The sequence below is a fragment of the Phoca vitulina genome, unplaced genomic scaffold, assembly GCF_004348235.1.
Source record: "Phoca vitulina isolate PV1807 unplaced genomic scaffold, GSC_HSeal_1.0 scaffold9, whole genome shotgun sequence".
NCBI lineage: Eukaryota > Metazoa > Chordata > Mammalia > Carnivora > Phocidae > Phoca > Phoca vitulina.
The window spans coordinates 12,029,818-12,054,853 of NW_022589712.1; the positions used below are offsets into that span (position 1 = coordinate 12,029,818).

Here is a 25,036-nt window from a genome sequence, read left to right on the forward strand (position 1 = left end):
AAAGCAACAAGAGACAGACATACTGATTTTCAACTTACTTACAGGAGGTCACTGTTCTTGAAGAGCCATCTCCCATAAAGCACTCTAAGGTGGATTCTGTGCAATTATTTTATTTTCTCTTCATGGGAAAAAAAAAAAAGGTAAAATGCTGCCATTAGAAAAATGCATTTTTGTTTTTAAATTACCTACAAGGCATTTATTCAGGACAATTGTCTTATTAAATTGTATTCTCCCATTGCGAAAATCTACATTTTAAGTATAAACTTTTAAAATTTGACATAAAATCTAGGGTAGAGTGAGCACTACATGACTGATCCTCTCTTACCTGTGGCAGAAAGAGCTTAATGGCTCCAGTCGTCCTGAATAACATTTTTTTCGTAAAGGTTCAAGTTAATCAGCCAGGCCATTATAAAATACCTTCTAGCTCTGGATGCCAATCAAAGCAGAAGCATTCATGCTCATAGGAGAAGTTGTCATCGCTGGTTTGGGAAATGCCTCTGTGCATCCGTCTTAAAAGCAACGTGGTCAGACAGACCATGGGACTGAGGGGCAGACACAATGGGCTTGCAGCTCAGCCATGATATGTGCTAACTAGATCCTGGTATAGTTGCTGAGTCTCTGCCTCTCCACATCATCCTCATCTATAAAAACATTTTATCATACCTTCCTCAGAGGTCTGTGGGGATTATGTATCACAATGTATGAAATACCTGGCACGTGGGAGGCCCTCCGGAAATATCCATTCCCTAGGCTTCTGGAGAATGATTAAACCCCCCTTGTTAGCACTTCCAGGCTCCATCCTCTAGGATCGAGCCTCCTGAAGTGAGTTTGTAGGAGACGCTTTTTGCTAATTCTTTTATCTCTCTCCCATAAACTATAAAGATAGGAAAACAGAGATGTAGAAGAGATGTAACAAAATAGCCAGTGGTCTGGAACATCCTGGGCTCTAGACCTATTTCTCCATTAATCAGCAATACGCATTTAGATGAGTCCCTAATCTCCCCGTCTCTGTTTTCTCCTTTGTAAAATGAGAATATTGCTCTAAATTATCCCTAAGATTAAGTATTATGATTTTAGGCAATTTTGATTCAAAATATGAGGCTCTGCAAACCACCTCTAAAAAATATCACTCAATAGGGGCACCTAGGTGGCTCTGTCAGTTGAGTGTCCTACTCTTGGTTTTGGCTCAGGTTGTGATCTCATGGGTCATGAGATCGAGCCTCCCCTTAGGCTCCACACTTAGCAGGGAGTCTGCTTGAAGATTCTCTCTCTCTGCCCACACCACCCCACTCACTCGTGCTCTCTCTTTTTCTCTCATAAATAAATAAATCTTTAAAAAATATATCACTCAGTCTTTTTGTGTGTGCATGTCCAGTGTGTTGGATGATGGTGACAATAAGGATGGTGGGCAGGTTTGTCCCATTTTGTCAGTTTCTTGTTTTGTGCTTATTGAATACTCAGAGAAATCTTGTCATGGTACCAAGCAAACATACCTCCTTTCTTCTTTTTTCTTTTTTAAAGATTTTATTTATTTATTTGACAGAGAAAGAGACAGCAAGAGAGGGAACACAAGCAGGGGGAGTGCGAGAGAGAGAAGCCGACTCTCCGCTGAGCAGAGAGCCTGATGTGGGACTCGATCCCAGAACCATGAGATCATGACCTGAGCCGAAGGCAGACGCTTAACGACTGAGCCACCCAGGCACCCCAAACATACCTCCTTTCTTTTATTTTCCTTTTTTTTTAAATTCTGTTTCTAGCTTAGCTTCCTAATGGTCTTTTATTAACAAAATGAGTCTTCGAAGTTGTAATAATGCAACAATTGGCAGTCGAGCAGAATGATAACAAATGGCACATGAGATGACAAATGAAGAGCAAACCATTTCGTCCTAACGCAGAGATACCACTGAACATTTTGCATGCTGTTGGCATCCTTCAGGGCAAATGTGCAAGCTTTCTCCAGCTTCATTTTCACATCTGCTGGTTTTATTTTTTGAAGATGCCAAACCTTTATTTGATCTTCCCATTCTTTTCTGAACTCGGATGCAACATTCCCACAGTTGGGCAAAGTACCTTCTCAGGGACTAGAAGGCTTAAAAGTAAACTTTCCAGTTTGTCTAAATGGATCATGGAAACAAAATATTTCAATAGATGTTCATTTGCTTTCTTATTTGCTACCAGAAAATTCATGGCTGTTACAAGAAATATTTATTTATAGGAAGCTTGTTTTATGTGACTCCCCCCCCCCCCCCCCCCCCCCCCCCGTCTATTAAATCAAATGGATGTAATTCATTGTGTGACTCCTCGGAGCCTGCCCTGCTCCACACGGGGGATCAGCAAGCATGCAGCACGGGAGAGCAGCAGGGAGATGGTTTGGAAGTGCTCTCCTCATCACAAATACGTGGCTTCAATATTTAGTTGTTGTGGCAGAAAAATGGCAACAAATACATGAACTGTAAACCATCTGCCTTGAAATATGTTCAAATATGAATGTTCATCTTGAAAAATGAAATCTATGGAATCCTGGCATCCACTTTGACTTTTGAGAGATGAACAGCTTGAATATGCAAAGAACGGATTTCTAGACTAGCCTTCTTAAACTTTAAATTTTCGTGAACTCCGAAGTTAAATGATCTACTGTCAAGACCGGAAAACTTCCTTCTTGCTTTTCAACTCTAAGGAAAAACCCTTACTGCTTGAAAATCCTGTGACTGTAACCGTAGAGGGATTTGTACAGAATTCTCTTCTGTGTTAAGAAATAGAGCAGTGAATGTGATTCTGTGTTTATTTAACATCTGCTAAGTTCCAGTGTATGCTGGACACAATGTAAAATGTGTAAAAAGCATGAGAATTCTGGCTTTCATGAGATTCCTAAAATAAAATGTTTAAACTGGCAAAACAGGAGACTTTGAACTGTGCCACTTAGTTTGGGGTAAGACATGAGTCATTCCCTCTGCTCTCTTTTGAACCACGATCCAAAGGCGATACAACATCCGTGCCCTGTGAGGAGGAGCTCTCCAAAATGCTTTGCGAGGGGTTTCAGGTGACTTGATAAATATAAAGAAAAAATGTGTTGCAAATGTATGGGAGCAGTGAGGAAGACGAAGGCAGGAGAACGGGAACCAAACAAAGCCCAGAAACCCTCTGAGCTTAGCAGACCAGACCAGAAGTGACCACGGGAATAGGATTGGGGGCAGGAGTCCTTTCTGTTTGCTGTTTGAGGTTTGGGGAGCTTATTAAACTGACCTTTGGTGAGACACAGAAACTTAAACTGATCTTCTTCCTTCTCTTCTTCACACCATATACTTTTGACCTTGATCCACCTCTAGAGAGCATTCTCTCCAGGATAAATCCTCACCTAGATCTCTTTGTGCTTTGGTGGTGCCCAGGCGTGCCGTCTCTCCCACTCCCGGATGCACTCACCTTCAATGGTTCTCCAGATGTTGCATGTGCACCTGCTGCGTCCCCACTACAGTGGAAGCTGCTGAATAATGGAATCCAGACCTATTCTGCCCACTGTGTCCAGCATCATGTGATACGTGCAGTGGTCTCAGTAACTATTCATTTGAAATTACGAAAGTTGCATAAATGAAAGAATTAGACCATCGGTAGGGAAAAAAGCCTGAACTGGATAAGGTTAACTAAATTTGTGATACAAAGCATTTTAAAATGATGTTAAGGGAGCACCGGTGTTTTCTGAGATAAAAATATGATATACATACCACAGTAAAAGATAGGGGTATTGTTGATATTCTTAATTAAACTTTATTTTAAAATTGGATATATTTTAATGTATTAACTTCATTTTTCTTTGATTCTGCTTTTCCTTTAAAAAATGGAATTTATCTCACATGGAATTTGTCTCATATAATTACATAGTTATCACAACAACTGGTCCTCAAAACAACCATGTAAGGATTTGAGATGATAGGTGTTTGTATTTTATTCTTTATTTTGTTCATCTTTTTCACTTTAATACTTACATGTTTACTTTGCTTGGAGGAAAAGGCAAAAAACATGTTGAGCACTTAGAAGAGGAAAATTTGGCAATGCTATTTTTATACTGTAAGTGCTCTGCTCTCTCTACAGGGAGCTTAGATCTACAGGGATGCGGCAGCAAAAGTCACCAGATGATCAGTCTTGCCCTGGAGGATCAAAGTGGTTTTTTGTTGGGTCAACTGTTTAACTAAGAAACTAAAAAGGACTAAAAATATAATAGAGCAAATCCAGTCCTGGAACATAGTGTGGGAGCAGTGTAGAATTTGTGTTCATACATACAAGCAATTAACCTGCCTTTGTAAACATATTTGTTCTGTTCCCCTCCTACTTTTTCCATTAAAATAGTTTGTTATTGGTGATCTTTACAAGGGAAAAAACCACATCATCTTTTGTGGTGAACTGGAAGAACCAATGAGTGTACTCATTTAATTAGAAAGACTATATCTGCCTTGGAAATGAACAATGCAAACTTTACTTTGTTTGTTCTGAGAAAATTCTGAGAAATGAAATGGGCACTACTTATTAACAATGAAAACAACTAGGTGAGACTAATTCTGAGCATTTACATCATTTTAGTAGATTTTGTATAATTTCCACTCTCTTTATATGCAACCCTATTAACTTGGCCCTGATTCTGGGGAAGTGATTCAGATAGTCTTGACTTAAATTGTAATTTGTACGGATTCCTTCATTGAAGTAAAAACTGAGGCAGACCTTTGGGGCATGATCAGCATCCCCAAACTTTCCCCAGGTAAGTTAAAAATAATGAGAGCAACCACAATGTCTTATTTATCCAAAATGAGAGCTTCCGGGAAGGAGCCCAGAGGCTGAATGAAATTGGACTTAGGTGTGTGGTATAAGATATCTTCAGTCTTATGAAATCTGATTGCAATATTGTAAACCAACCAGTGGTATCATGAGATTATTCCTAAATGTGAAAATAGAAAAGTTGAGATGAAAAGATATGTACATCAGTTGCACAAAAGTGTTGAGCTCTGAATGGATTTGAATATAATTTGAAGTTCACATATTTTTTATATGAGTAAACTAAATATCATTGCAAGTTCTACAAAAATAAAATGTCTGAAGAAAAATGCTGAAGTAAAGTCATGAGTTATACTCTTATAATACAACCGTGAGCCATTTTTGTGTGCTATAAATGAATAATAGCTACACTTTAACACAACGTGTCTTTACATATTCAAATGAGGAATAAAACACATGGCATTTTACAAATAAGAATGGAGCATGGAAAGATGCGTTTTTAAACCTAAACCTTTACATTTTATTTTTACAGTAGCACTAGCAACATTCTAAGCAATTAACAAAAAAAATGTGACTACACATTATTATTCCGCAATATATGCGTCTCATTTGTAACACTGTATGAAGAGTACAGAAGGCTGGAAAGTTCCAGCCTTCCTTACACTTATTGAATCTAAAATAGACAAGATAGTATAAAATTCTAGATGTATTCTCTCTGAATTAATTTTTATAACCCAACTGAATAAGGCCTCTAAGATATGTAAATCCTAAACACTTCAGAAATAACAAATCATTTCATCATGGAAGATTATTGGCTTAAAGAAATGAACATGAAGACTTTACAACTTTATATTGTTCACTATTAAACAGGCTACTGAAAATATTTCACTAAGTGCACTCTAACCTCAGGTTAATGCTGCCAAAATACCTGTACTTTTATATATTTCTGGAGGGGAAAAATCTTCAAGAATGGTATCTTTTTCTAAAGAGAAGCAAATTTGCTAGATTTTTACCGATAAATCTAAGACTTATCGCACCCAGACAGGCATCATCTTCTGTAAGTGTGAATGTGTGTGAATGTGTTTATGAGTGTGGGTGTCCAAGTGTCAGTTAGGGGACCTGGAGGTGAAGAAGCAACAAGATAGGCTCTATGAGGTATATATTATAATTAGCCCTAGCAGACAAATGGAGAAACAGACTCAAAAGAGGTAACAACAGTCAGAGGCAGATGACATGTAGAAAACTCATCCATTCATCAAAATGCTTAATCTGTAACTCCGAAGTTCAAGATGCTTAGAAATACAGGTGTTTTAAAATGTACCTGGGGTTTATTTCAATCGAGTATGGTAAGCTGGCAGACATACAGACATCTGCCTTGAAAGAAGAGTTTATCACTTCTAGTTCCCAAGACAAGGGGGTGCATCACACCATGCAGGGCCACGAGGGCAAGCAGTAGGATCAGTGAGGAGGAGGAGGAGCAAGAGGGAGAGCATGGGCCAGAGTCTCTATTGTGCTGTTTTTTTGGGAAGACATGGGCAATGCAGGGTGAGCAAGCTGAACAAGCTTGGGATTGGATAGTTTGAAGAATTTCAATAGGCTTTGGACTGAAGGGTTGGTCCCTAGTTGTCCAGTCCCTGGTCCTGGGGTGACTTAGGGCAGAGACAATATCGGGTTGGTAAGTGAGAGAGAGCTTGATAAAGGAGGTAGCTAGGGGGGCATGGGCTCTAGATGGGTTGTTTGCATATCAAAGATGTGTCCCTGTTTAAGTTGTTTGCTCTCACTAAGAATTAGCCAACCCGAGAGGGGCAATTCCTCTCCTGTGTCTGAAGAACCCAAGATTCCAAAGGCATCTTTTTACAGAGAAGATAAAAAACATGATTCATACAATAAGATAACCTATGTATTAATTTTTTTAATCTTTATTATTGAAGGACAGTTGGTAGAAAATGTTACATTTGTTTCAGGTGCACAACTTTGTGATTTGACAATCACATACATTACACAAAGCTCACCATGGTAAGTGTAGTTACTATCTGTCACCATACAAAGTTACTACAGTATTATTGACTATATTCCCTATGCCTTACTTTTCACCCCCATGATTTCTTTATTCTATAACTGGAAGTTTGTATCTCTTAATCTCCTTTATCTATTTCATCCATCCCCTATCCAGCCCCCTACCCGGCAACCACCTGTTTGTTCTGTGTATTTATGAGTCTGTTTCTGTTTGTTTGCTTTGTTTTTTAGATTCCACATGTACATGAAATTATATGGTATTTGTCTTTCTTTGTCTGGCTTATTTCACTTAGCATAATACTCTCTAGGTCCATCCATTTGTCACACAGGGCAAGATCTCATTCTTTTTTATGACTGACTAATATTCCATTGTGTGTGAGTATGTGTGTTGGGGGGTGTGTACCACATCTTCTTTATCCATTCTTCATAGATGGACACTTACATTGTTTCTATATCTTGCCTATTGTAAATAATGTTGCAGTAAACATAGGGGTACATCTATCCTTTCAAATTAGTGTTCTTATTTTCTTTGGGTAAATATATGCAGCAGTAGAATTACTGGATCATATGGGTCATTTTCATTTTTCTATAATTCATTATCATTATGTTAAAATAGACATCATACTTAACCACATATAATAACTTATTTATTTCTAATTAATAAATTAAATTAAAGGAATTCCTATTGCTTAAATGTGTCCAATTTATAGGAATGAGATTAATATCTGTACTTAAGTATGTTTGATGCACAAATTCATATATTAGTATTTAATAAAAAAAACACAGTGTAAGGTAGTGGTTAACAATAAAGATGCTCAATTCAGAGAGAACCAAATTCAAGTCCCAACTGCTTCTACTGTAAGTTACTTCACTGGGCCTCTTTCTACATGTGTGTAATGGAGCTTTTAATACTTACCTCATAGAGTTAATGTATGACTTAATTGGACAATACTCAAAAATTTCTTAACCTAGTGCCTGGATTATTTATTTAAAATCTAGGATTATTATTACTATTATTATTATTATTTAGGTCAATGAATATCAAATTAATGTTCCTACCAGGTTTAAATTTTGTTTAATTCTTGTAGGACAACTAGATTCATCCCATAAAGAAACAGAAGCTTGGGCAAATGTTTAAATGATTCAAATCTCCTCCTATTTTCATCTTAATTATCTGAAATTGTTAAATGAAATACTTGGGCCAGGACTAACCAGTAAATTGCTTCCATTGGAACAACTTTGTCTACCAAAGAAGTCATAGTTCTTGTATGGAACACAAAACCATAGAATGGCCAGGCTCATGCACAGCCCCTCCTGGAATCACTAAGTATAAAAGGATAGTCTCATCTACTTCATGAATGCACCAAGTGGGATTGGGGGGGAAATAGCATTTATTCTATCAATCCCACAAATATCATCTATTTTTTTCTTTAGAGTCATACTCAAAGATCTTTTTCATTTTTCTTCACCATCTTCTGAAAAACTGCTTAATTCATGTTTATTTACCACCATTCTATATCTTCCATAAAGGAATTTTTTTAAAGGGGTGGGGGGAGTAAAGAAGTAGAGAAAATAAAGTAGGAAAAGTTCAAGTGAAGTGTTTTGCTATACCCGACCTTCGGCAATGAGGTTATTTCTCAAATTTACATAAAGACTTATTATCATCTTGACTGCAATCATGTAGAAAATGAATGGGGTATAAAGTACATGAGGATAATTTAATAAAACGAGCTTTCTTTTCTTAAGAAATCTTTGAAGAAGAGAATCATTAGACAGAGACTTGCCTTGTATTCACCCAGGTCATGAGGCATGTCAGCCTGGTGATATGCCTTTGGCAAGAAGTCCTTAATTAGAAATTCCTCGAGAGCTGCTCCCAGTAGGTGCTTCCTAAGACAAAAAGACAAAATAATTTAGCAGGGAAGCCCTTACTAAGGATACAGCATCCAGGCTCAGGTGAATGAAGGCAATAATTTGCTGACAGCAAAAGAGCAAATCTGTCACAATGGGGTGCTGGATTTTGAATGAGAGTCTCTCCATCATATTAGTAGTAAGTATCATTTTTGTTATTCAAGTTTAAATATATATATTAAACAGTCTTTAATTTTTAAGATAATTTGTATAGGAACGCTAAATAGCTTGAAGTATTACTTTGGTAAAAGACTAAAACTTGTTAGAAAACATTCAGCAGATACATTTAATTTACCCTTACAGAATCATGTAAAGTTGTTTTTCGATTGAGTTCATTTTTAATTATTTTTAAAGTCAAGTAGTTTGTTCTTGCATAATGTATGAATGTTTCTCTAAATCAAATGAAGTCTTTGAATTAGACTATGAAATTGGAAATTTTCTAGAGTACTTTCTGAGTTGTTTTTAAAGATTTCTCCTTTTGCCATCATTGATTTAAAACACTAGAGCGATGTTGATTAGGAAGGTTTTTATACTTTTCATTAAATTCCTTAAAGTATACCCATATGTGTTTAAAATCTTTTTTATAAAGTTAACAATTTATTAACATTGTAATCACTGTTAAAAACTAATCTATGAGAAATAAGTATAGAGTAAGTCTGATTAATATTGAGAAGCTCTTCATTTCACTTTAAAAGAAGAACCCCAAGTGGTTTTGAACAGAATAAAAGATTGAAGATAGTATTGATTGGTCTCTTTTCATTCAACACTAGCTCTCATGGCTGGGAGTGAATTTATATCTGTTTATCGACACATTCTGTTGGTATGAAGAAGAAGAGTCTTTCCTTTACACGCGAGTTATTCTGGGTGTAAGTAGAGTTGGTGACTACACATTATCATTTTGGAAAACATTCTATTTTCCCCAGTTTCCTTACTCTCACTGCATCTCTCTCCTATGTCTTTATATATGGACAGTCAACGCTGGCTTGGGCGAGAGCGTCTGCAGTCTGCCTGAATTTTAACTGCATGCTAATTCTATTACCTATCAGTCGAAACCTTATTTCATTCATGAGAGGGACAAGTACCGTAAGTACTAAAATATTTGAAATAATTTCCATTGTTATAATGTCCTAATATAAGTGCCATGGAAGACAAAGATGTACTTTACTGTGAAATTCCTAATAATCCTGTTTGAATTGAAGTTTGTTTCTTTGTAAGAGAGAACACAGTGGCTAAAACTAAAAATCAGAAATTGGTACATCCAGGGGCGCCTGGGTGGCTCAGACGGTTAAGCGTCTGCCTTCGGCTCAGGTCATGATCCCAGGGTCCTGGGATCGAGTCCCGCATCAGGCTACCTGCTAGGCGGGGAGCCTGCTTCTCCCTCTGCTTCTGCCTCTCTCTCTCTCTCTCTGACTTTCATGAATAATAAAAAAAAAAAAAAAAAAGAAATTGGTACATCCGGTGTGACTTTTGTTCTTGCCGTTCACTCCCTACATGACATTGGAGCTATTGCTCAGCCTTTCCCTTATATGTTTGCTCCACTGGATAAAGATGGCTAATAGAATTGACCTGACTCACAAAGATGGAAGTATTATAGCAGTTTGAACTGTTACCACTTCTAATTGAAAGGAGACAAATAAGCAGTTGAGCCAAATGCCACTAAGGACACATCTTTCTGAGCTCTCAGCCCAGGAATGCACAACCACAGTGCACAGATTTCATTATGTAGACTTTAACCCCTACCAGATGTAACGGGACATTTCCTAATTATATTGACCTCACTGTGTTGGGTACTGTGTTTCCTGTTGAACTGAGTAATGCGCCATACAGAAAAATGAGAATGTCAATAACCCTAGCTAGATGAAATAATTTATTATATAATCATCATCATAATTTTATGAATATTTAGAGGCAGATGAATATAGTGCCTTTCTTTGTGTAATAAGGAATGCTTTAGAGACTACTTAAACCACATCCATGAGGATGACGGTTTCCATCTTCATTTCCTAAACTAGTTGAGGCATGGAGATTAGCAAGTTTATTCTAGAATTTGGACTTAATAGTCAGGGAACTATACTACCTCATTCACTTTTATTGAGCTGAAATGTCAGCAAAGCCAGTAATAACCGTTTGATTTTGCCTGCTTGGACTAATTAATGACCACTAACTTCTGTGCCCCATCATCCCATCTTCAGGAGTGTAGATAGAGGCAGAACCTGAGTCCTGCTCTCTTAGCTCTGAGGATGCTGTCATTGCTACGATTTTTCCTCAAACAAGGCTTTTATTTTCTGTTACTCCAGTGCTGCAGAGGACCATGGAGGAGGCAATTAGACAAAAACCTCAAATTCCACAAACTGGTCGCCTATGGGATAGCCGTTAATGCAAGTAAGTGCTTCTTATTCATCACCCAGTGCATTTTATAAAACCTAATGTTTAACTTGATAATTTTGTTTTAGTTCCCCCCTCCACCAAGGGCTCACCTTAAATAGATCTTTGCCTTCCATTAGACCCCAGAAACCTTCTATAAATGGATTTTTAAATTTCTAACGTAGACTCATGCAGTCTTCCCTACAAAGCCTTCAATTTGTCAGGGAAAAGTTTATGAAACTCCATTGTCATTTGTGAATAATTAAGCTTGTTGAGAAGACAACAATAAATACCTACTTGCAAAATGAATACCATGCTATTCGATATGATTCACATTGGAAATAAAACTCACCTATACTCAAAATCTCATTCACAGTCGTGGGAAAATTGTATCATAGGCAGTAAAAGAAAAAAGAAAAGGAAGATCAGGTGAACAGGGTTCCGAATAGTATTGAGCTAGTGGATATAAAAGGACCTTGAAAAGATATGAAGCTTTAGAGCATATAAAGTGTTATTGTTATTTTTTGAATAAGAAGACAAGAGAATTCAAGAGAAATACAATAAAAAGTAGCATCCAGGGCCAAGGCTAAACTCTGATGAGGAAGAAAAGAAGCTGAGCAAAACCAACTCGTTTGTGGTTTTGTTGGACAACAAATACACTGAAATGAAAGGCTATCTGCACAATAAAGAGTTATGGTTCAGGACTGTTTCCCTCAAACTAATTTAACTATAAAATGTTTTCCTCATTTGTTTTTATCCTTTCATGCATAAAAAATAGCAGAGTAAAAAGAACACTCAAAACAAATGTGGGTTTAATTAAGCAACAAGACATGATAGACAGTGCCTGAGTGCCAATTAACACAACTTCGGGTGTGTGGTGAGACAAGTGGGGAGATTTCCCCATCGATTGTCCTCATTGCCAGATTAAACCAACCCAGGAAATGTTTGCAAAAGGTCTTTGTAGTTTGTTAAGAAATAAGGGTAAAAAGACATCATGTCCTAGAGAAAACCAGCCAAGGTATGGAGGGCAAAGAACAAGCTAATGCATCTTTATGTCCAAGGCCTACTTAGGGCTGTCGTCCACAGAGGGGCCAAAAACCTTTGATGTATGAGTTGAACGCATGAAGGAATGAAGACTCAGGGAAGCAGATTTCAGCTCAGATATGGGAGTCTTCCAGACCTTCAAAATTATCTAAAATTGGAATGAGGATCCCTGAGAATACGGAGTACCCTGTCGTGGGTGGTGTCAGAGTGGAGTTCAGACTGCTCCTTGGAAGGCTCTTCAGAGAAGGAATTCAAGGATTCTCTGGGTTTCCTTTAAAATCCTAAGAATCTTTAATTCCTGCATTAAAAGAGGAGATAAAATATAGTAAAAAGGCAGGAAAGATATTATCACTATGCAATAGGTTTAAGACAGAACTAAACTCTAAGAGAAAGAGAGAAGGAACCCAAAAAAAACCCCACAGCATCAAAACACATCAGAAAAGGAAGCAAAAAAATAAAGGAAAATATGTTATGCAATTACTTCATCCTTGAACTTTGGGTATGTATATTTCTTTCTGTGTAATCCTAGATCAATAGGATAAATGCATCAGTGACGTGTATTGAATGTCCCCCATGTGCGAGATACCCTAAGAGAAGCTATAACCTGAAAGTAGTACAGGCAGTAATAATTTAGCAGGGACAGCAATTGACTAGAACCAGGCAACCAAATTATTTTATTCCCCTGTTACTGACTGGTCCTGTGATCTCAGATAAGTTTTTTTATGCTTTTTCTTCTATGAAATTAAAAGAACAAGAATACAATCTATTCATCTCTAGATGTGCAGACTAGTTGTCAGGATGTCTCTTGGATTCCACGGACTACGGGGTCATCCACTTGCCACTATTGCAAAGAGAATCACCTCCAAGTTTAGCATGGCCGGTGGGCTCCGTTCAGTGAGCCCTGCCCCCTCCTCCACTCTCATTTCTCTCCATACCCCCTTCCTTCTCCCGCCCTGGCAATGCCCAGCCACGGGGTCCCTGAGTAGTCTGTACCTTTGCTCCTGTTATCCCCTTTGTGTTACATGCTCTTCCTCTCCTTCCTCAGTGGATAAGAAGTTGCCATATCCGGGGCTCCTTGCCTGGCCTATTTCCCCTGACCCTCTGGGTCTAAGCTGTCAGCCCACCTCTCCTGCTGGCCTCGGCCTCAGTCACACCTCCTACTACAGAGTAAAATTTCTACAGACTCCAATCGCCTAAGGGGCTGAGCTGTGCCTTATCTGGCTTGGCTTTCCCAGCCCCTGGCACGTAATAGGTCCTCAACAAATTTGGTCAAACCTGAGGATGAGCAGGAGTCAGCCAGCCAGCAAAAGGGATTGGGAGAATTTGTGGGAAAGGTACAAGACAGCGCAGAGTTGTTCAGGGACCCAGCAGCAGCTGGGTCGGGGGGGGGGGGGGGGGGGGGGGGGGGGAGGGAGGAAACACAGGGTGTGGGCAGGGAAGAGTTTCAAAATGATGCCAGTCGTCCAAGATAAATTCACATTCTGCTGCAACAGGAGGAAGCAGGATGCTCTTTTTCCCTCCTTCCCTCCCTGGAGAGAATCAAATACCCCCTCGGGGGCCTCTTCTGCTTGAACCCCCACTGCTTTGTGGGGCTCCCAAACATCCCCGGGCTCCCCCTCGTGGGGTCAGGCTGCTTCTGAGAGCAAAGCACTCATCCCCCACCACCATGGCAACCAGCAGCGCGGGGCTGTTTCCATTCCCGGCAGAGGCAGGAGGGTGGGGGAGAGAGCTCTCTGCTTCTCCCAAACCCTGACATAGCAATTATTACATTTCACACTAACTAAGAAATGCGGCTGGCAACTGCGCTTTTAGAAGAAAAAAAATGCTAAGCCCTGGTTTCATAGATATCCCTTTGCTTTTCACATTTTGTCCTTCTGGTATATTCACTTGGGAGCCGCTGAAAATGTCCCCGTGCTTATTTTATTAGCATCGCCCATTATGCTGCTTTTCAAATAGCCGACTGGCTTAATAGAGGTGTGTAACCTTGGAAGAAGTGCATCCACATCGAAGTTTGCGTGCCAGCCCCTAATTTCTCATCGGTTCCTCTCTAAGTTGAACTGCAGGCTTTAATTGGTCAAATCATTAAAGGATGTAATTAGAGCCTGGTGGAAGTAGGCTGGGGAGGAGGGGCGAGACAAACAATGGTATCTATAATCAAGGGCATCACCGAAAATGCAGTGACAGAAACTCTTCTTCTGGCTTCCTGCCTTCCCGCTTGCCTGCCTATGATAAGAGCTGCTGGAGCATTCTTCAACCACTAATAAATCATTTTCAGGGACCTATAACCCCATTGGTATAAAAATCCCAGTTTCACAGCCCCTTCATTCTTATGAATGTGGATCTTTTTGGACTCTGTGGTCCACAGTGCACCTTAAAATCCCTCCAACTGAATAGTAGTACCGTGAGCCGAAGCTTCCTTCAAAGGGGCCTGTGAATAGTGACCCAGGCGGCTTACATCTGCTTGGCTCCAGGGGGGTAACAATTACCCACGCGCAGCTACTGATGAGCTGCTAAAATTAGCTTACAAAGCTCAATAAGCATAAGAGACAGGTTGAGAGGAGCGAGCTCAGAAGAAGGGTACTCAATAGAAAGACTTGGAGACCCCGGGAGAGAGAACCGCCCCAGAGGCCCAAATTCTTCAGGACCAGGTCCCTAAAGGATTGCTACTAACCCAGTGCTGCCAAAGGCATCGGGACCTCCAAGGAGGCTGTCTGCCCCAGCCTGTCTAGCATAATTGAATGTGATTTATAAATGAGTGGCGTGCACAGGGCGCCATAGTCACTGTGCGTTCCTGCGGAAATCAGACCGCACACTTAAAAGTTTGAGGGCCGGGCTCTGGCTGTAGATGCCAGGATTTGTCCCTGGGTCCTTATTTCTGAAGGCTGCTTAATTAGGAGGTGACTAACTCCAAAATGACTGTTATCACTGACAGGCAGGCAGAAAGATAGCAAGAACTGACCGCCCTTCCAAGATTCTCCCTCAATTATGCTTTCTTTGATCTCCTGAAAAATAAAAAGAAGGAAAGAAAGAAGGAAAAGAAACTTTCTCAGGGCAACTGGCTCTAACTGTAGCCTTTATGATTTTTTTGTTCACTGTTCAATAAAAGCTCCTTATTTGAACTCTGAAGTTCACACACCAATTAAATGTGCATTTGTGGTTTGTCCAAGACTGCTGCTCTCTTTTAACTGTAGAAGTACTTTGGTGAGAAAATAGGATTGTGGAAAGACCCAGTTATAGCAACTTTTAGCCTGGCGTTTGGGTGGAGTCAACTTGAGATTCTCTCTCCGTTTGCCTGTCTCTCTCTCTCTCCCAATCTCTCAAATAAATAAATAATCTTTAAAAATAATAAAATAAAATAACTGAAGTCTGTAAAGGGAAGAATAGAACATATAATGTCTGAAAAAACAGAAAATCTGTTTCTCCCTGGGAATCTACCAAGTCCCAGCAGCCATGGAGTTGGTGGGTGGGATACCTTTAGTTCGAAGCCAAGATCACAACAAAATTAGGATCAGCCCTCAGAGGAAATAAAACGTTTAGACAAACCAAATGGGCACAAGTAGTTTTCCTTCTGAGAATTCCTGAGATAAACAAAATTAGTCTACTTGTTATCTTATTACCTATAAAAAAGAAAACAAAATGGAGGCCGTTGGAGCAAAGGAGTATATCAGGCATGAATTTTAAAGTACATGAAAAGAGAAAAAGCTGAGAAGAGTAGTTTTCAACATATTCCCTCAGGAGCTACCTCTTAAAAAGCATCTTGGGTTTTCTTATACTACTTCATTAGTTTCTTCAGCTCTGTTACGGGAGACCTGGCAATAAGAATAAATAAATAGTTCAATATCCTTGCTCATTCAATAAATGTACTTAAATCTAGTTTAACAGTGTCAAATTCTCATGTGGAAATCAATCTAATAGAAAATAGATTGTGATCAACAACTCCTTACACAGGAGGAGAATGCTATGAAATGCAGAATATAAGACACAGAATCTATCCTGTACTTCCTTTCTGGCCGACACCGGTGCATTATGGGATTGGAAATGATGTCACTTAATTTGGCTTGAAGCTCAGTATCTACATCTGTAAAATGGGAACAGCTCTGCTCTGTCTGGTGAGCTTTAGTCCATGGAGGAGAACTGGGGACAGCCAGAGGCAGAGGGGTAAGGGTAAAGGGGCAGAGAGTAAAAGGTGAGTTTCCACCCACATGCAACGAGGATTCCAAAGGCTGCAATTGGTCTTAGGAGCTATTTGATTCTAAAGACTCAAGTGAACCATTCAAAGAGTTTTAGCTAAGCCCACAGGAGAAATTAGTTTTCAGTAAATTATAACAATTATTAATCAGTGAAAAGAAGCAATATAACTTAAAGGTCAAAAATGGGGCTCTGGACTCAGGCAAAGAGGGTTTATCCCACTTTTCATTAATGGACTACAAGCACCATAACTTTTTGAATACTGGTCTGTCAAATGGCAATAAGACTAATAAGTCTTACTGAGGATTAGGTGAGATAATATGCCCAAAGCATTTATAACATTGTTTGGAGTATAGTAAGTATTCAATATCTGTTAGCTATGAGAAATACGACCTTTAAAAAAAAACTTTAATATAATTATCAGAAAACAGCAATTAAGAATAATGCTGAACTGTTTGTGTTCAATTTAGCAAATAGTTTCCATTTTATATATTGCATATTGGGAGAGATGGCTACTAGACAAACTTTTCTAGCTTTATGGATGCTGAGACTAAACAAGGCAGCCCCTTCCTAGACACGACCACATTTATTGACAAAGGGAACATAAGGAAGAAATACAATGCCTTTTTGGTGCTACCCACGCCATACCCATAAGGAGACAGTCCACATCATGGACCCAGAAATAGCATCATGCTTTGCCTTTTTAGGTGAGCTTCAACCAAAAGCATATTCGAATTGATTTCTAACTTAAAGGGTGCAAGAAAATGTGCAAAAAAAAAATGTATTAACAGGGAAAACACCACTCCAACAATGTTGCATCTGCAGACAACCTCCTGACCCTTTCTCTTTCTGTAAGCTCATTGTCTCTCAGCAAATTCTTATTAAGTATATCCTGGTAGTAAGCAATGTGCCAAGTGTTGAGGTTACAAGATGAATAAATCTTGAGGCATGAGAGTCCACTGGGCAACATAGATGTAAATTAATACTCATAACAGTAACGTCTGGGAAATGTTATAATTAAATCATTGCTGTATCATTGGTGTCATTGGTGCCTATGGAATTGAAAACAACTTTGATAGAAAACAACTTTTGAGTTGGGTCTTAAAGCATGAAAACAACTTTGCAGGGCACAAAAGGGAATGGCTCTGATCAAAGAAACTCAGGGGACAGAGAGTAAAGCTAAATAGCAGATGGTATTTCTAGATAAGTCTGCTATTAGGACCACAGGGAGCAAAATGCCACCAATATTCTCAGAAGTTTCACTGTTCCTTTTTCTTTCAACTCCCAGCACCTCAACCCACAATGTACAGCCATGGAGGATTCCAGAATTTGCCTACAATGTGTAGAGACTGCATAATAGTAGTAGTCACTGCTTCTTTCCATGGTGAAGGGGGAAAAAAGGTATCAAATGGGAAGTTATCTACACCCTGGGTAATGAATTCTCATTTCACACTTGAATCTGATCCCGATGGCTGGTATCAACGGGTCACCCAATAGGGCTTTCATTTGCAGGAAAAGCATCAGGAGGAGGTCCTTGTCTGGATGTTGTGACTGCTAGCTTCCCCACAGATTTTACAAGACAGAAAAGCGTGGCATTGGGCACAGGCTCCTCAGGCTAAGTTATGCTGTGTTCCTGAGCTTGTTCTCTTCATTTAGAATTTAGGCATCACCAATTCTCAGAATTAGAAAGCTGAGTTTTCTTCTTCAGAATATACGGAGAGGATTAATTCTATAAATACTAACTTATTTCTATCCTCAAGGAATAACACATGCAAAGATATTGTGTATATGTGTAGGAGCGAATATACATATACAGTGAAATATATAAAGGAAGAATAGAAAGTATAACGTTTGAAAGAGAACAAAAACTCTTCCCTGGTATCTATCATATGTGTCATATGCACAGATGTCCATGTATATGATGTACAATACTCTAGAATAATGCTCTGTGATTACTTGGAAAACATATTATATAAGATATAAAATATGGAATCTATATACATATATATAAAACAGAATGTGTTCTATATAAAATATGGAGTTATATATATATAATGGAACATGTATATAATTATGTTGTGACGTCCTGATACCTATTCCACTTGCAGAGTGAGCATGTGTTTATAATTAAATTAAGGGGAATTGAGATTTACTTTATTTCTTCAAATAATTAAAATAGATGTGGCGAATCCCAGCATACCTTTAGAACTAGTTAATCCACTCCATTCAGCACAGTGTGAAAGATGCACAAATAAGTCACTCTTTGGAGATTACAAAAACCAGAACAGAGAAACTTGACCATAGAGGCATTGTGTTTCTGAGTAGCCATAAAGGAAGAAATCCATATGGCACATGTCTGATGTCAGCTCCTCGACCGCAGCCATCCACATCGTCGCCCATTTGTGCAACCTACAGCGCTTCCACTGGAGCCAGTCGGCCCACGCAGAGGGACTTCTGGCTGTGCTTTCCAAACTTGGCAACGCCCCCAATGAGAGCTACCTCAACCCCATCCGAACCTTCCACACAGTGAGTCCTTGCATGCTACCTGGTTTCTCATCTGAAAAGTCCTTCCTTTTCCGATCACTTTATCAGGAACACTGTGTTTCAAAAGCTATTAATAAAAGAGCTGGAGAGAAGTTTCTGCCAATTGTTAACATCGGTTTCACCATTTTTTTAAAAAAAGCTATTTTTTCATAAATGTTGCTAAGAGGTTATGAGCAAGAAGAAAAACTGATGCCGCTTAGTTTATAGCAAAACATAACAAATACACCTAAACAGGAAATGCAGTAACCTGTTAAAACCCTGATACTTTAAATTTTAAAGCAACTCATGATTAGATATTTTTTTGTTGGTGTTGGAATCATAAAGAATGTGAAGTGCCATCTAAATCCAGGGATTATAAATTGGATGTCTTCATCTTCAACTTGCAAATTGTTTTTGGATCTCTTCTCCTATGTCGTATTTTGGCACACAATGTGCCTGGTTGATTTGCCAAATCAGATACTGGGCAGAGTAGCTAATTTCATAATCAGACCTGCATGGCTAGTGACATCATTAATGCTAATTATCTGTGTGCACAGAATGGCAGCACATGTGGGAAACAAAAAGAAAACCAAAAATGTAGCTCCAGAAATCCACCTGCAGAGATTAAGATATTCCTCTCCCATCACCCACCTCCTACCCTTTTTGTCCTGGTTGATCAAAATATTAGATCATGTACTACCCTATTGAAATAGGCATCCACCATGTTGACCAGGATAAAAAAATTGGTATTGCTCAAGAAAAACCCAAAGACAATGCACTCCAGCCATGGAAATATCTCTTTCATGACACTTTTGCCCATGCAGCCTTATTTGAAGAAGCAAAATTCAGAGTCTCTTTTTGGGGAAATTCTTCTATGGCATGCCCCTAATTACCCTAAGATGATTTCCAATATCAGTCCATTAATCAAGTAGAGCTACATTTTCTTAGCAGACAACAATCAGAAGCACAAGTTTCAACATTGTAAGTCAAAAACAGATGCCATAAGCCTGTGGGAAGGCCTTTGGGGGTCACTCGTTTGAGCCACAGTATTTACCTTGACACCTACTGGGGTTAACTCTTTTCCCCACTAAGGCTCTGGAGAGCTCACTGTTACAGACAACCAAGAATAAGCCTCAATATTTTGAAAAGACCATACAGTGAATAGTATTTATTATAAGTACTTTTAAAGCAATTTAACAAGATAATTAAGTTACTCCCAATATGGTTTTCTCAAAATTTTAGTAGCAATCTACTATGTAAGTGCTAATTAAGTTCAAGAAACCCTCTGCTTTAGGGTATTTGGAGAAAGATCAATAACACAAATTGGTACATTTGGAGAAAGTATCCATAACACAAAGTGTACATTATAGAGTATTTTTAAAGAGATGCAATGGGATTATTTTAGAAGATACATGGCTACTCAAACCAGTCTATAAAAATATGTTGCAAGAAAAGGGAAGTGGGGATTTGCTTTAATAAGCAAAGAAGGATGATTTGAAATTAGCACATCCAATGATATAAATGGATTTCTAAAATGCCTGAGTACACTTGCAAAAAAATATCTTTTAAATGTTTTAGACATAGCCCTTTCAATTTTATTTCAACTATTTGCTCTATGAAGAAAAAAATAAATAAACAAGAAGTCCCTATCCAAATTACCTTGAGATCTCAAAGCAGCCCAAATTAATGAGATTTTACTGACAAAAGATACAGTGTGAGTTTATTGAGCTCACAGTCGTCTCAACGATAGTAACACAATGTATGAATACTAATGACTTGGCAAGAGTATGGAAAACTCACAGTAAATACAAAGTGCTTTGTGATTCATATTCTAAAAGGCTCTTTAACCATCCCTTACACTCGTAGGTCAGAATGCTGGTCTTTTGGCAGCGTCTACCAGATAAGAAGAGCTGTATCTTTATTGATCACCTAGGATTTACAAAGCCTTATTCCAAGCCTCCCAAGGTGGCATGAAAGAAATGCAAGTCATGGTCCTTCCAATTAAAAAGCAAGAGCAAGGATAAACTACCAGGGGAACAGAATGTGCAGCTGCTTTATTAGGAATGCCCCTGAGGGATCTCTCCAAAAAAGTGTTTATTAATGTTAAAATGCAATTAGGCATGGCAATCCACATTTTTATTTTAAAGATTCAAAACTTGAGACTTGGATTTATTTTGCAAGATTTTATCTTAAAATGCATTTTCATATATTGTCTTCATTTCAATTCAACGTAATAACTTTGACAGGAACATTGATTTATACAGATGGAAAACCTATAAATGATCAGTGGCATTTGATGGAATTGGAGCAAAGCAAATGTCTGCCATCAAACGGGGCAAAGGCAAAGACAAGGAAGCTGCCATCTTGAGTCATATGGGGACCCCTTTTTGAGGCTAATATGCTCCTGATGAGAACATTCTAAATTACCCCCTGCTTGAACTCTCAAATATTGACCCTAAAATGGAAAAGTAGAACTAAGATATCAATGTCATGGTGCTTGTTTCTTTTAGAACACCATCACTGAATTGCTAACGACAATCGCGGGTGTTACTGGCCTGATCATCTCTCTGGCTTTAATCTTGATCATGACCTCTTCCACCGAATTCATCAGACAGGTCTCCTATGAGTTGTTCTGGTACACCCATCATGTGTTCATCATCTTCTTTATCAGTCTGGCTACCCATGGGGCTGGGTAAGTCCATAGTGTGCTCAAAGTGTAAGATTTTATGTCTGTGAACCTCAAAATCATCTTAGAGAGCCCTTCGGATGGAGGAACACGACTGGCAGGAACTAAAGGACACATAGAAGGTATGGAAAAGAACATTCACTGGGGCAAACACCTTTTTTTAGTAACTGAAAATAAGCAACATAGATGGTGAAGTAATATCTTTATTTTTCTTGCTAAGTCTGTCGGGGAGTCTTGACATGTTTATAAGATGCGGAAATTTTAATGAGTGCTAGAAAACAATAGATCTGTGTTTCATTCAGAACATATTTTCGCAATCCAAATTACATGGGATTAGTCAGGATATATATTTCGGACACCCAGATGTCATTTCTGCCTAACCAAAACCACCCACTGGGAAACCCGGTGTGGGGGAGGGAACTGTGTGCCAGACGGCAGTCAGACCTAGGCTCTGCCACTAGTCATCAGCGTGGCTATGTGCAAGTCCTTCAAATTCTATGGACCTCAGTTTCCCCATCTGACTTCTAGGATTCCTTCTTGCCTGAACATCTCATACAATGCCATTCTGGTATTCAACACCTGCCTGACACTATTGATCTCTGCATCAGGAAACTAGAGTAGTGCGGCTCAAATACAATGTTTTCAGTTCTTTAAATAGTCTCAGAATGACTCTGGACCAACTAACCCATTGATGTCTATTCACTACTTTGTCCCACATTAATTATTTCATAAACCGATGCCTTTTTTTTCCATCTCACAATGTTAAGAGCACATTCGTGTGCATAATCCGTCTGATCCCAACAACAGTCCTGTCCAATGAAGAGGGTGACATTAGCCCTATTTCATAAGGAGGAAACATGTCCAGGGGGTTAAGTGATTCACTCCAGGTCCCAGGACAAATAAATGCCAGAGTCGGACATAGGGCGCCCGTCTTCAGACAACCCAACCTTTTCTGATAACAAGCCCTGCAGAACAGCTCTTCACTGGCTCCCGGGAAACATTCCTCCACACCTGCAGGAATGTGCACCAGCACATCCCTTCTCTTGAACTTTTTTCTCCCTCCATTGCAGCTGCTGAGCCTGGAGGGGGCTCTGCTTCTGCCCTGACTCGGAAGAGCTCGGCCACAGAGACTGTGGGGCCTGGCCAGGCACACAGGACAGGGTGACAGAGAGGCTCACTCAGGGCCCTAGGGCAGCTCTGCGTGATAAGCCACTTCCCTTCCTCCTCCCCACACTAATGGCCTCCCTCCAGCTCAGCCCTCTCCTTCCTGAGGGAGGTCATTTCTGCTGCTGCCACGGCTCCCCACCATCCACCAGCTCGTCAGATGCGCAGACATTGTAGAAGGAAGCATTGCTCCCCCGGGGCATTTTTACCCAAAAAAACTGCCAATTCCTCTGTTCATCCTTAGAATCCTAGTCAGTCAATGTTCCTATTTATGCTGCTGCCTGGCTAATGGCTTTCTGGTCTTTAAAAGATCAGCAGTTGGCTCTTCTGATGCTTGATCCCCCACCCTGACTCTCTATATTTCGGGGAGCAGGATGGATGGTCCCAAAGTACTCCACCCCAAAGACTGCCAGTCCTCCCTTTCTCTGCGGATTCTTCTCCTGATGCTGGGGCATTAACCCCTGTAGCACGTTTGAGAGACTCTTCATAATCCATACGGGTCTAGAGCTCCTCGTCTCAAAAATCATGCACACGTCCCCGGATCCTGCCTCCCTGCATTCACACAAGAGGATTTCAATGGGCCAGTGTTGCGTTAGAGATTTTTTTTTTTTTAATATCCAAATAACATTTCATAAGATGAAATATTTTAGTCATTTTAACTTAGTTGAAAGGCTTATTTTGGGATAAGGACTTCATTTAATCCTCTCAGCTTGAAGTATTCTACAGCTACTGTTTACAGCAAAAAGTAATTTGCAAATTCTATACAAAATGCCAAGTAAAGGAGGATTATTGGAATGTGTTAAAGCCCACTAATCTTTCTATTATGGGATAGCATAGATGAAGACATAACTTTTTTTAATTTTTAAAAAGATACTGCATTTGTGAAATGTTCTGAGGTTTAGATAATATAGAGAATGTTACCTAGAGCTTGAGAATGATGGTGTTAAAATTTACAGAATCTTTTCCTCTGGCTCCTATTTATTATTCACCCTTCCCATGTCTGGGCATCAACATTTCATGGGAGATTCACAGATAGTTGTGCTCATCTAATGCAAAGGGATGCTTTGGATGCCTTCCATGACACAGATTGGGACAAGGGCCAAAATGTCAGTTCTCCGGGCTGAGGTCTGAGGTCCCCAGGGTCATTGCCCCTCCCTCCTCTAATGCCTGACGATGCAAAAGGGGACATGTTACTCCACAGACTACCCAGGACATGAGCCTGTGTGATGCTAAAGTTCCTCAGTCTCTGAGTACCATGTTCCTCAAAAATAAGTCAATGGTTTTTATTCATAAACACCTAGGAATTGAGCAACTCCCAGATTACATGACCTCAATTCTTAGGCTTGGCAGCCCGGTGCACCAATGGGGAAATCGAGGAACTTACACCAGAACAACTTGTCAAAGGTCAGTCAGAGCTGCATTTGTGGCAGATATAATATAGCAGAATTACAGGACTCTTGATCCAGTGCTCCATTCACGAAGGCAGCCTTCCTTTTCGCCCTCAGATTCATCATGTAGTCCTGAAGACATACTTCCTACTGACCTATTTTGACCCTGTCAAACACTACTCCTGCTTGTGGTCACTGGGGGGAAAAAAATATCATTATTCAGGGCACTTCTTCTGACTCCTTCACTTGAAAACTTCTAGGTGCTCAAAAACAAACCAAAAAGGGTAGAAGTTAAATAAATCTGCAAAAGACCCAAATAGTACAAAGTTAGCCAATTAGCCCAAATCAGCAATCAGGACGAGATGTAACCTAATTAAATTCAACAGTCTACAAAAGGATGTGTTCAAACAATTTCCCTTCATTATGAATTCTCTAATATAGACACTTTCAATTTAACACAGGATACCGCAGAGGGGCACTTCTTTTCTGGGATCTTCAAAGTTACTTGAAGCTTCTTAAATTCCTATTTTTAAAGATGTTGAGAGAAATGAGTGACAGCCCGAGTTTCAAGACAGTTGAAGTGTTACTCCAGGGCCCACTGTAGAATATATGTCGGTGGTATCACCAGACTGCACAAAATCAATTTTAAACGTTTAGGTTTTGTTTTGTTTTGTTTTGTTTTGTTTTGTTTTGTTTTGTTTTAATGGCAAGTCGGATCGTTCGAGGCCAAACTCCCGAGAGTCAACTGCGGCACAACATCACCTTCTGTAGAGACCACTATGCTCAATGGCAGAAGGCGGCCCCGTGCCCCATGCCTCAATTTTCTGGCAAGGAGCCTTCGGTAAGAGTGAACCCAAGAGCTTTTAAAAAAAATAGCTGTCTCCATAGTTAAAAGAACTAGAGCTTTATATGCTTGAGAAAAAGAACAGCCCATGTCACCACTAGACAAAGCCAACTCTTTATTAAGTGTGCTAATGGAGAAATCTAGTTATGG

The 25,036-nt window shown here is 39.4% G+C and overlaps 1 protein-coding gene across 1 annotated transcript in view; it reads left to right on the forward strand.

The window, feature by feature from the left end:
• The first annotated feature begins 8,779 nt into the window (after positions 1 to 8,779).
• The window catches only part of NOX3 (NADPH oxidase 3), a 54,934-nt gene continuing 38,677 nt past the window's right edge, over positions 8,780 to 25,036 (forward strand). The window contains exons 1-7 of the mRNA XM_032408291.1: positions 8,780 to 8,824; positions 9,456 to 9,551; positions 9,658 to 9,768; positions 10,983 to 11,067; positions 18,662 to 18,807; positions 21,315 to 21,496; positions 24,754 to 24,883. Coding sequence (XP_032264182.1) covers positions 8,780 to 8,824; positions 9,456 to 9,551; positions 9,658 to 9,768; positions 10,983 to 11,067; positions 18,662 to 18,807; positions 21,315 to 21,496; positions 24,754 to 24,883 — 795 coding nt within the window. The remainder of the gene's footprint in view (positions 8,825 to 9,455; positions 9,552 to 9,657; positions 9,769 to 10,982; positions 11,068 to 18,661; positions 18,808 to 21,314; positions 21,497 to 24,753; positions 24,884 to 25,036) is intronic.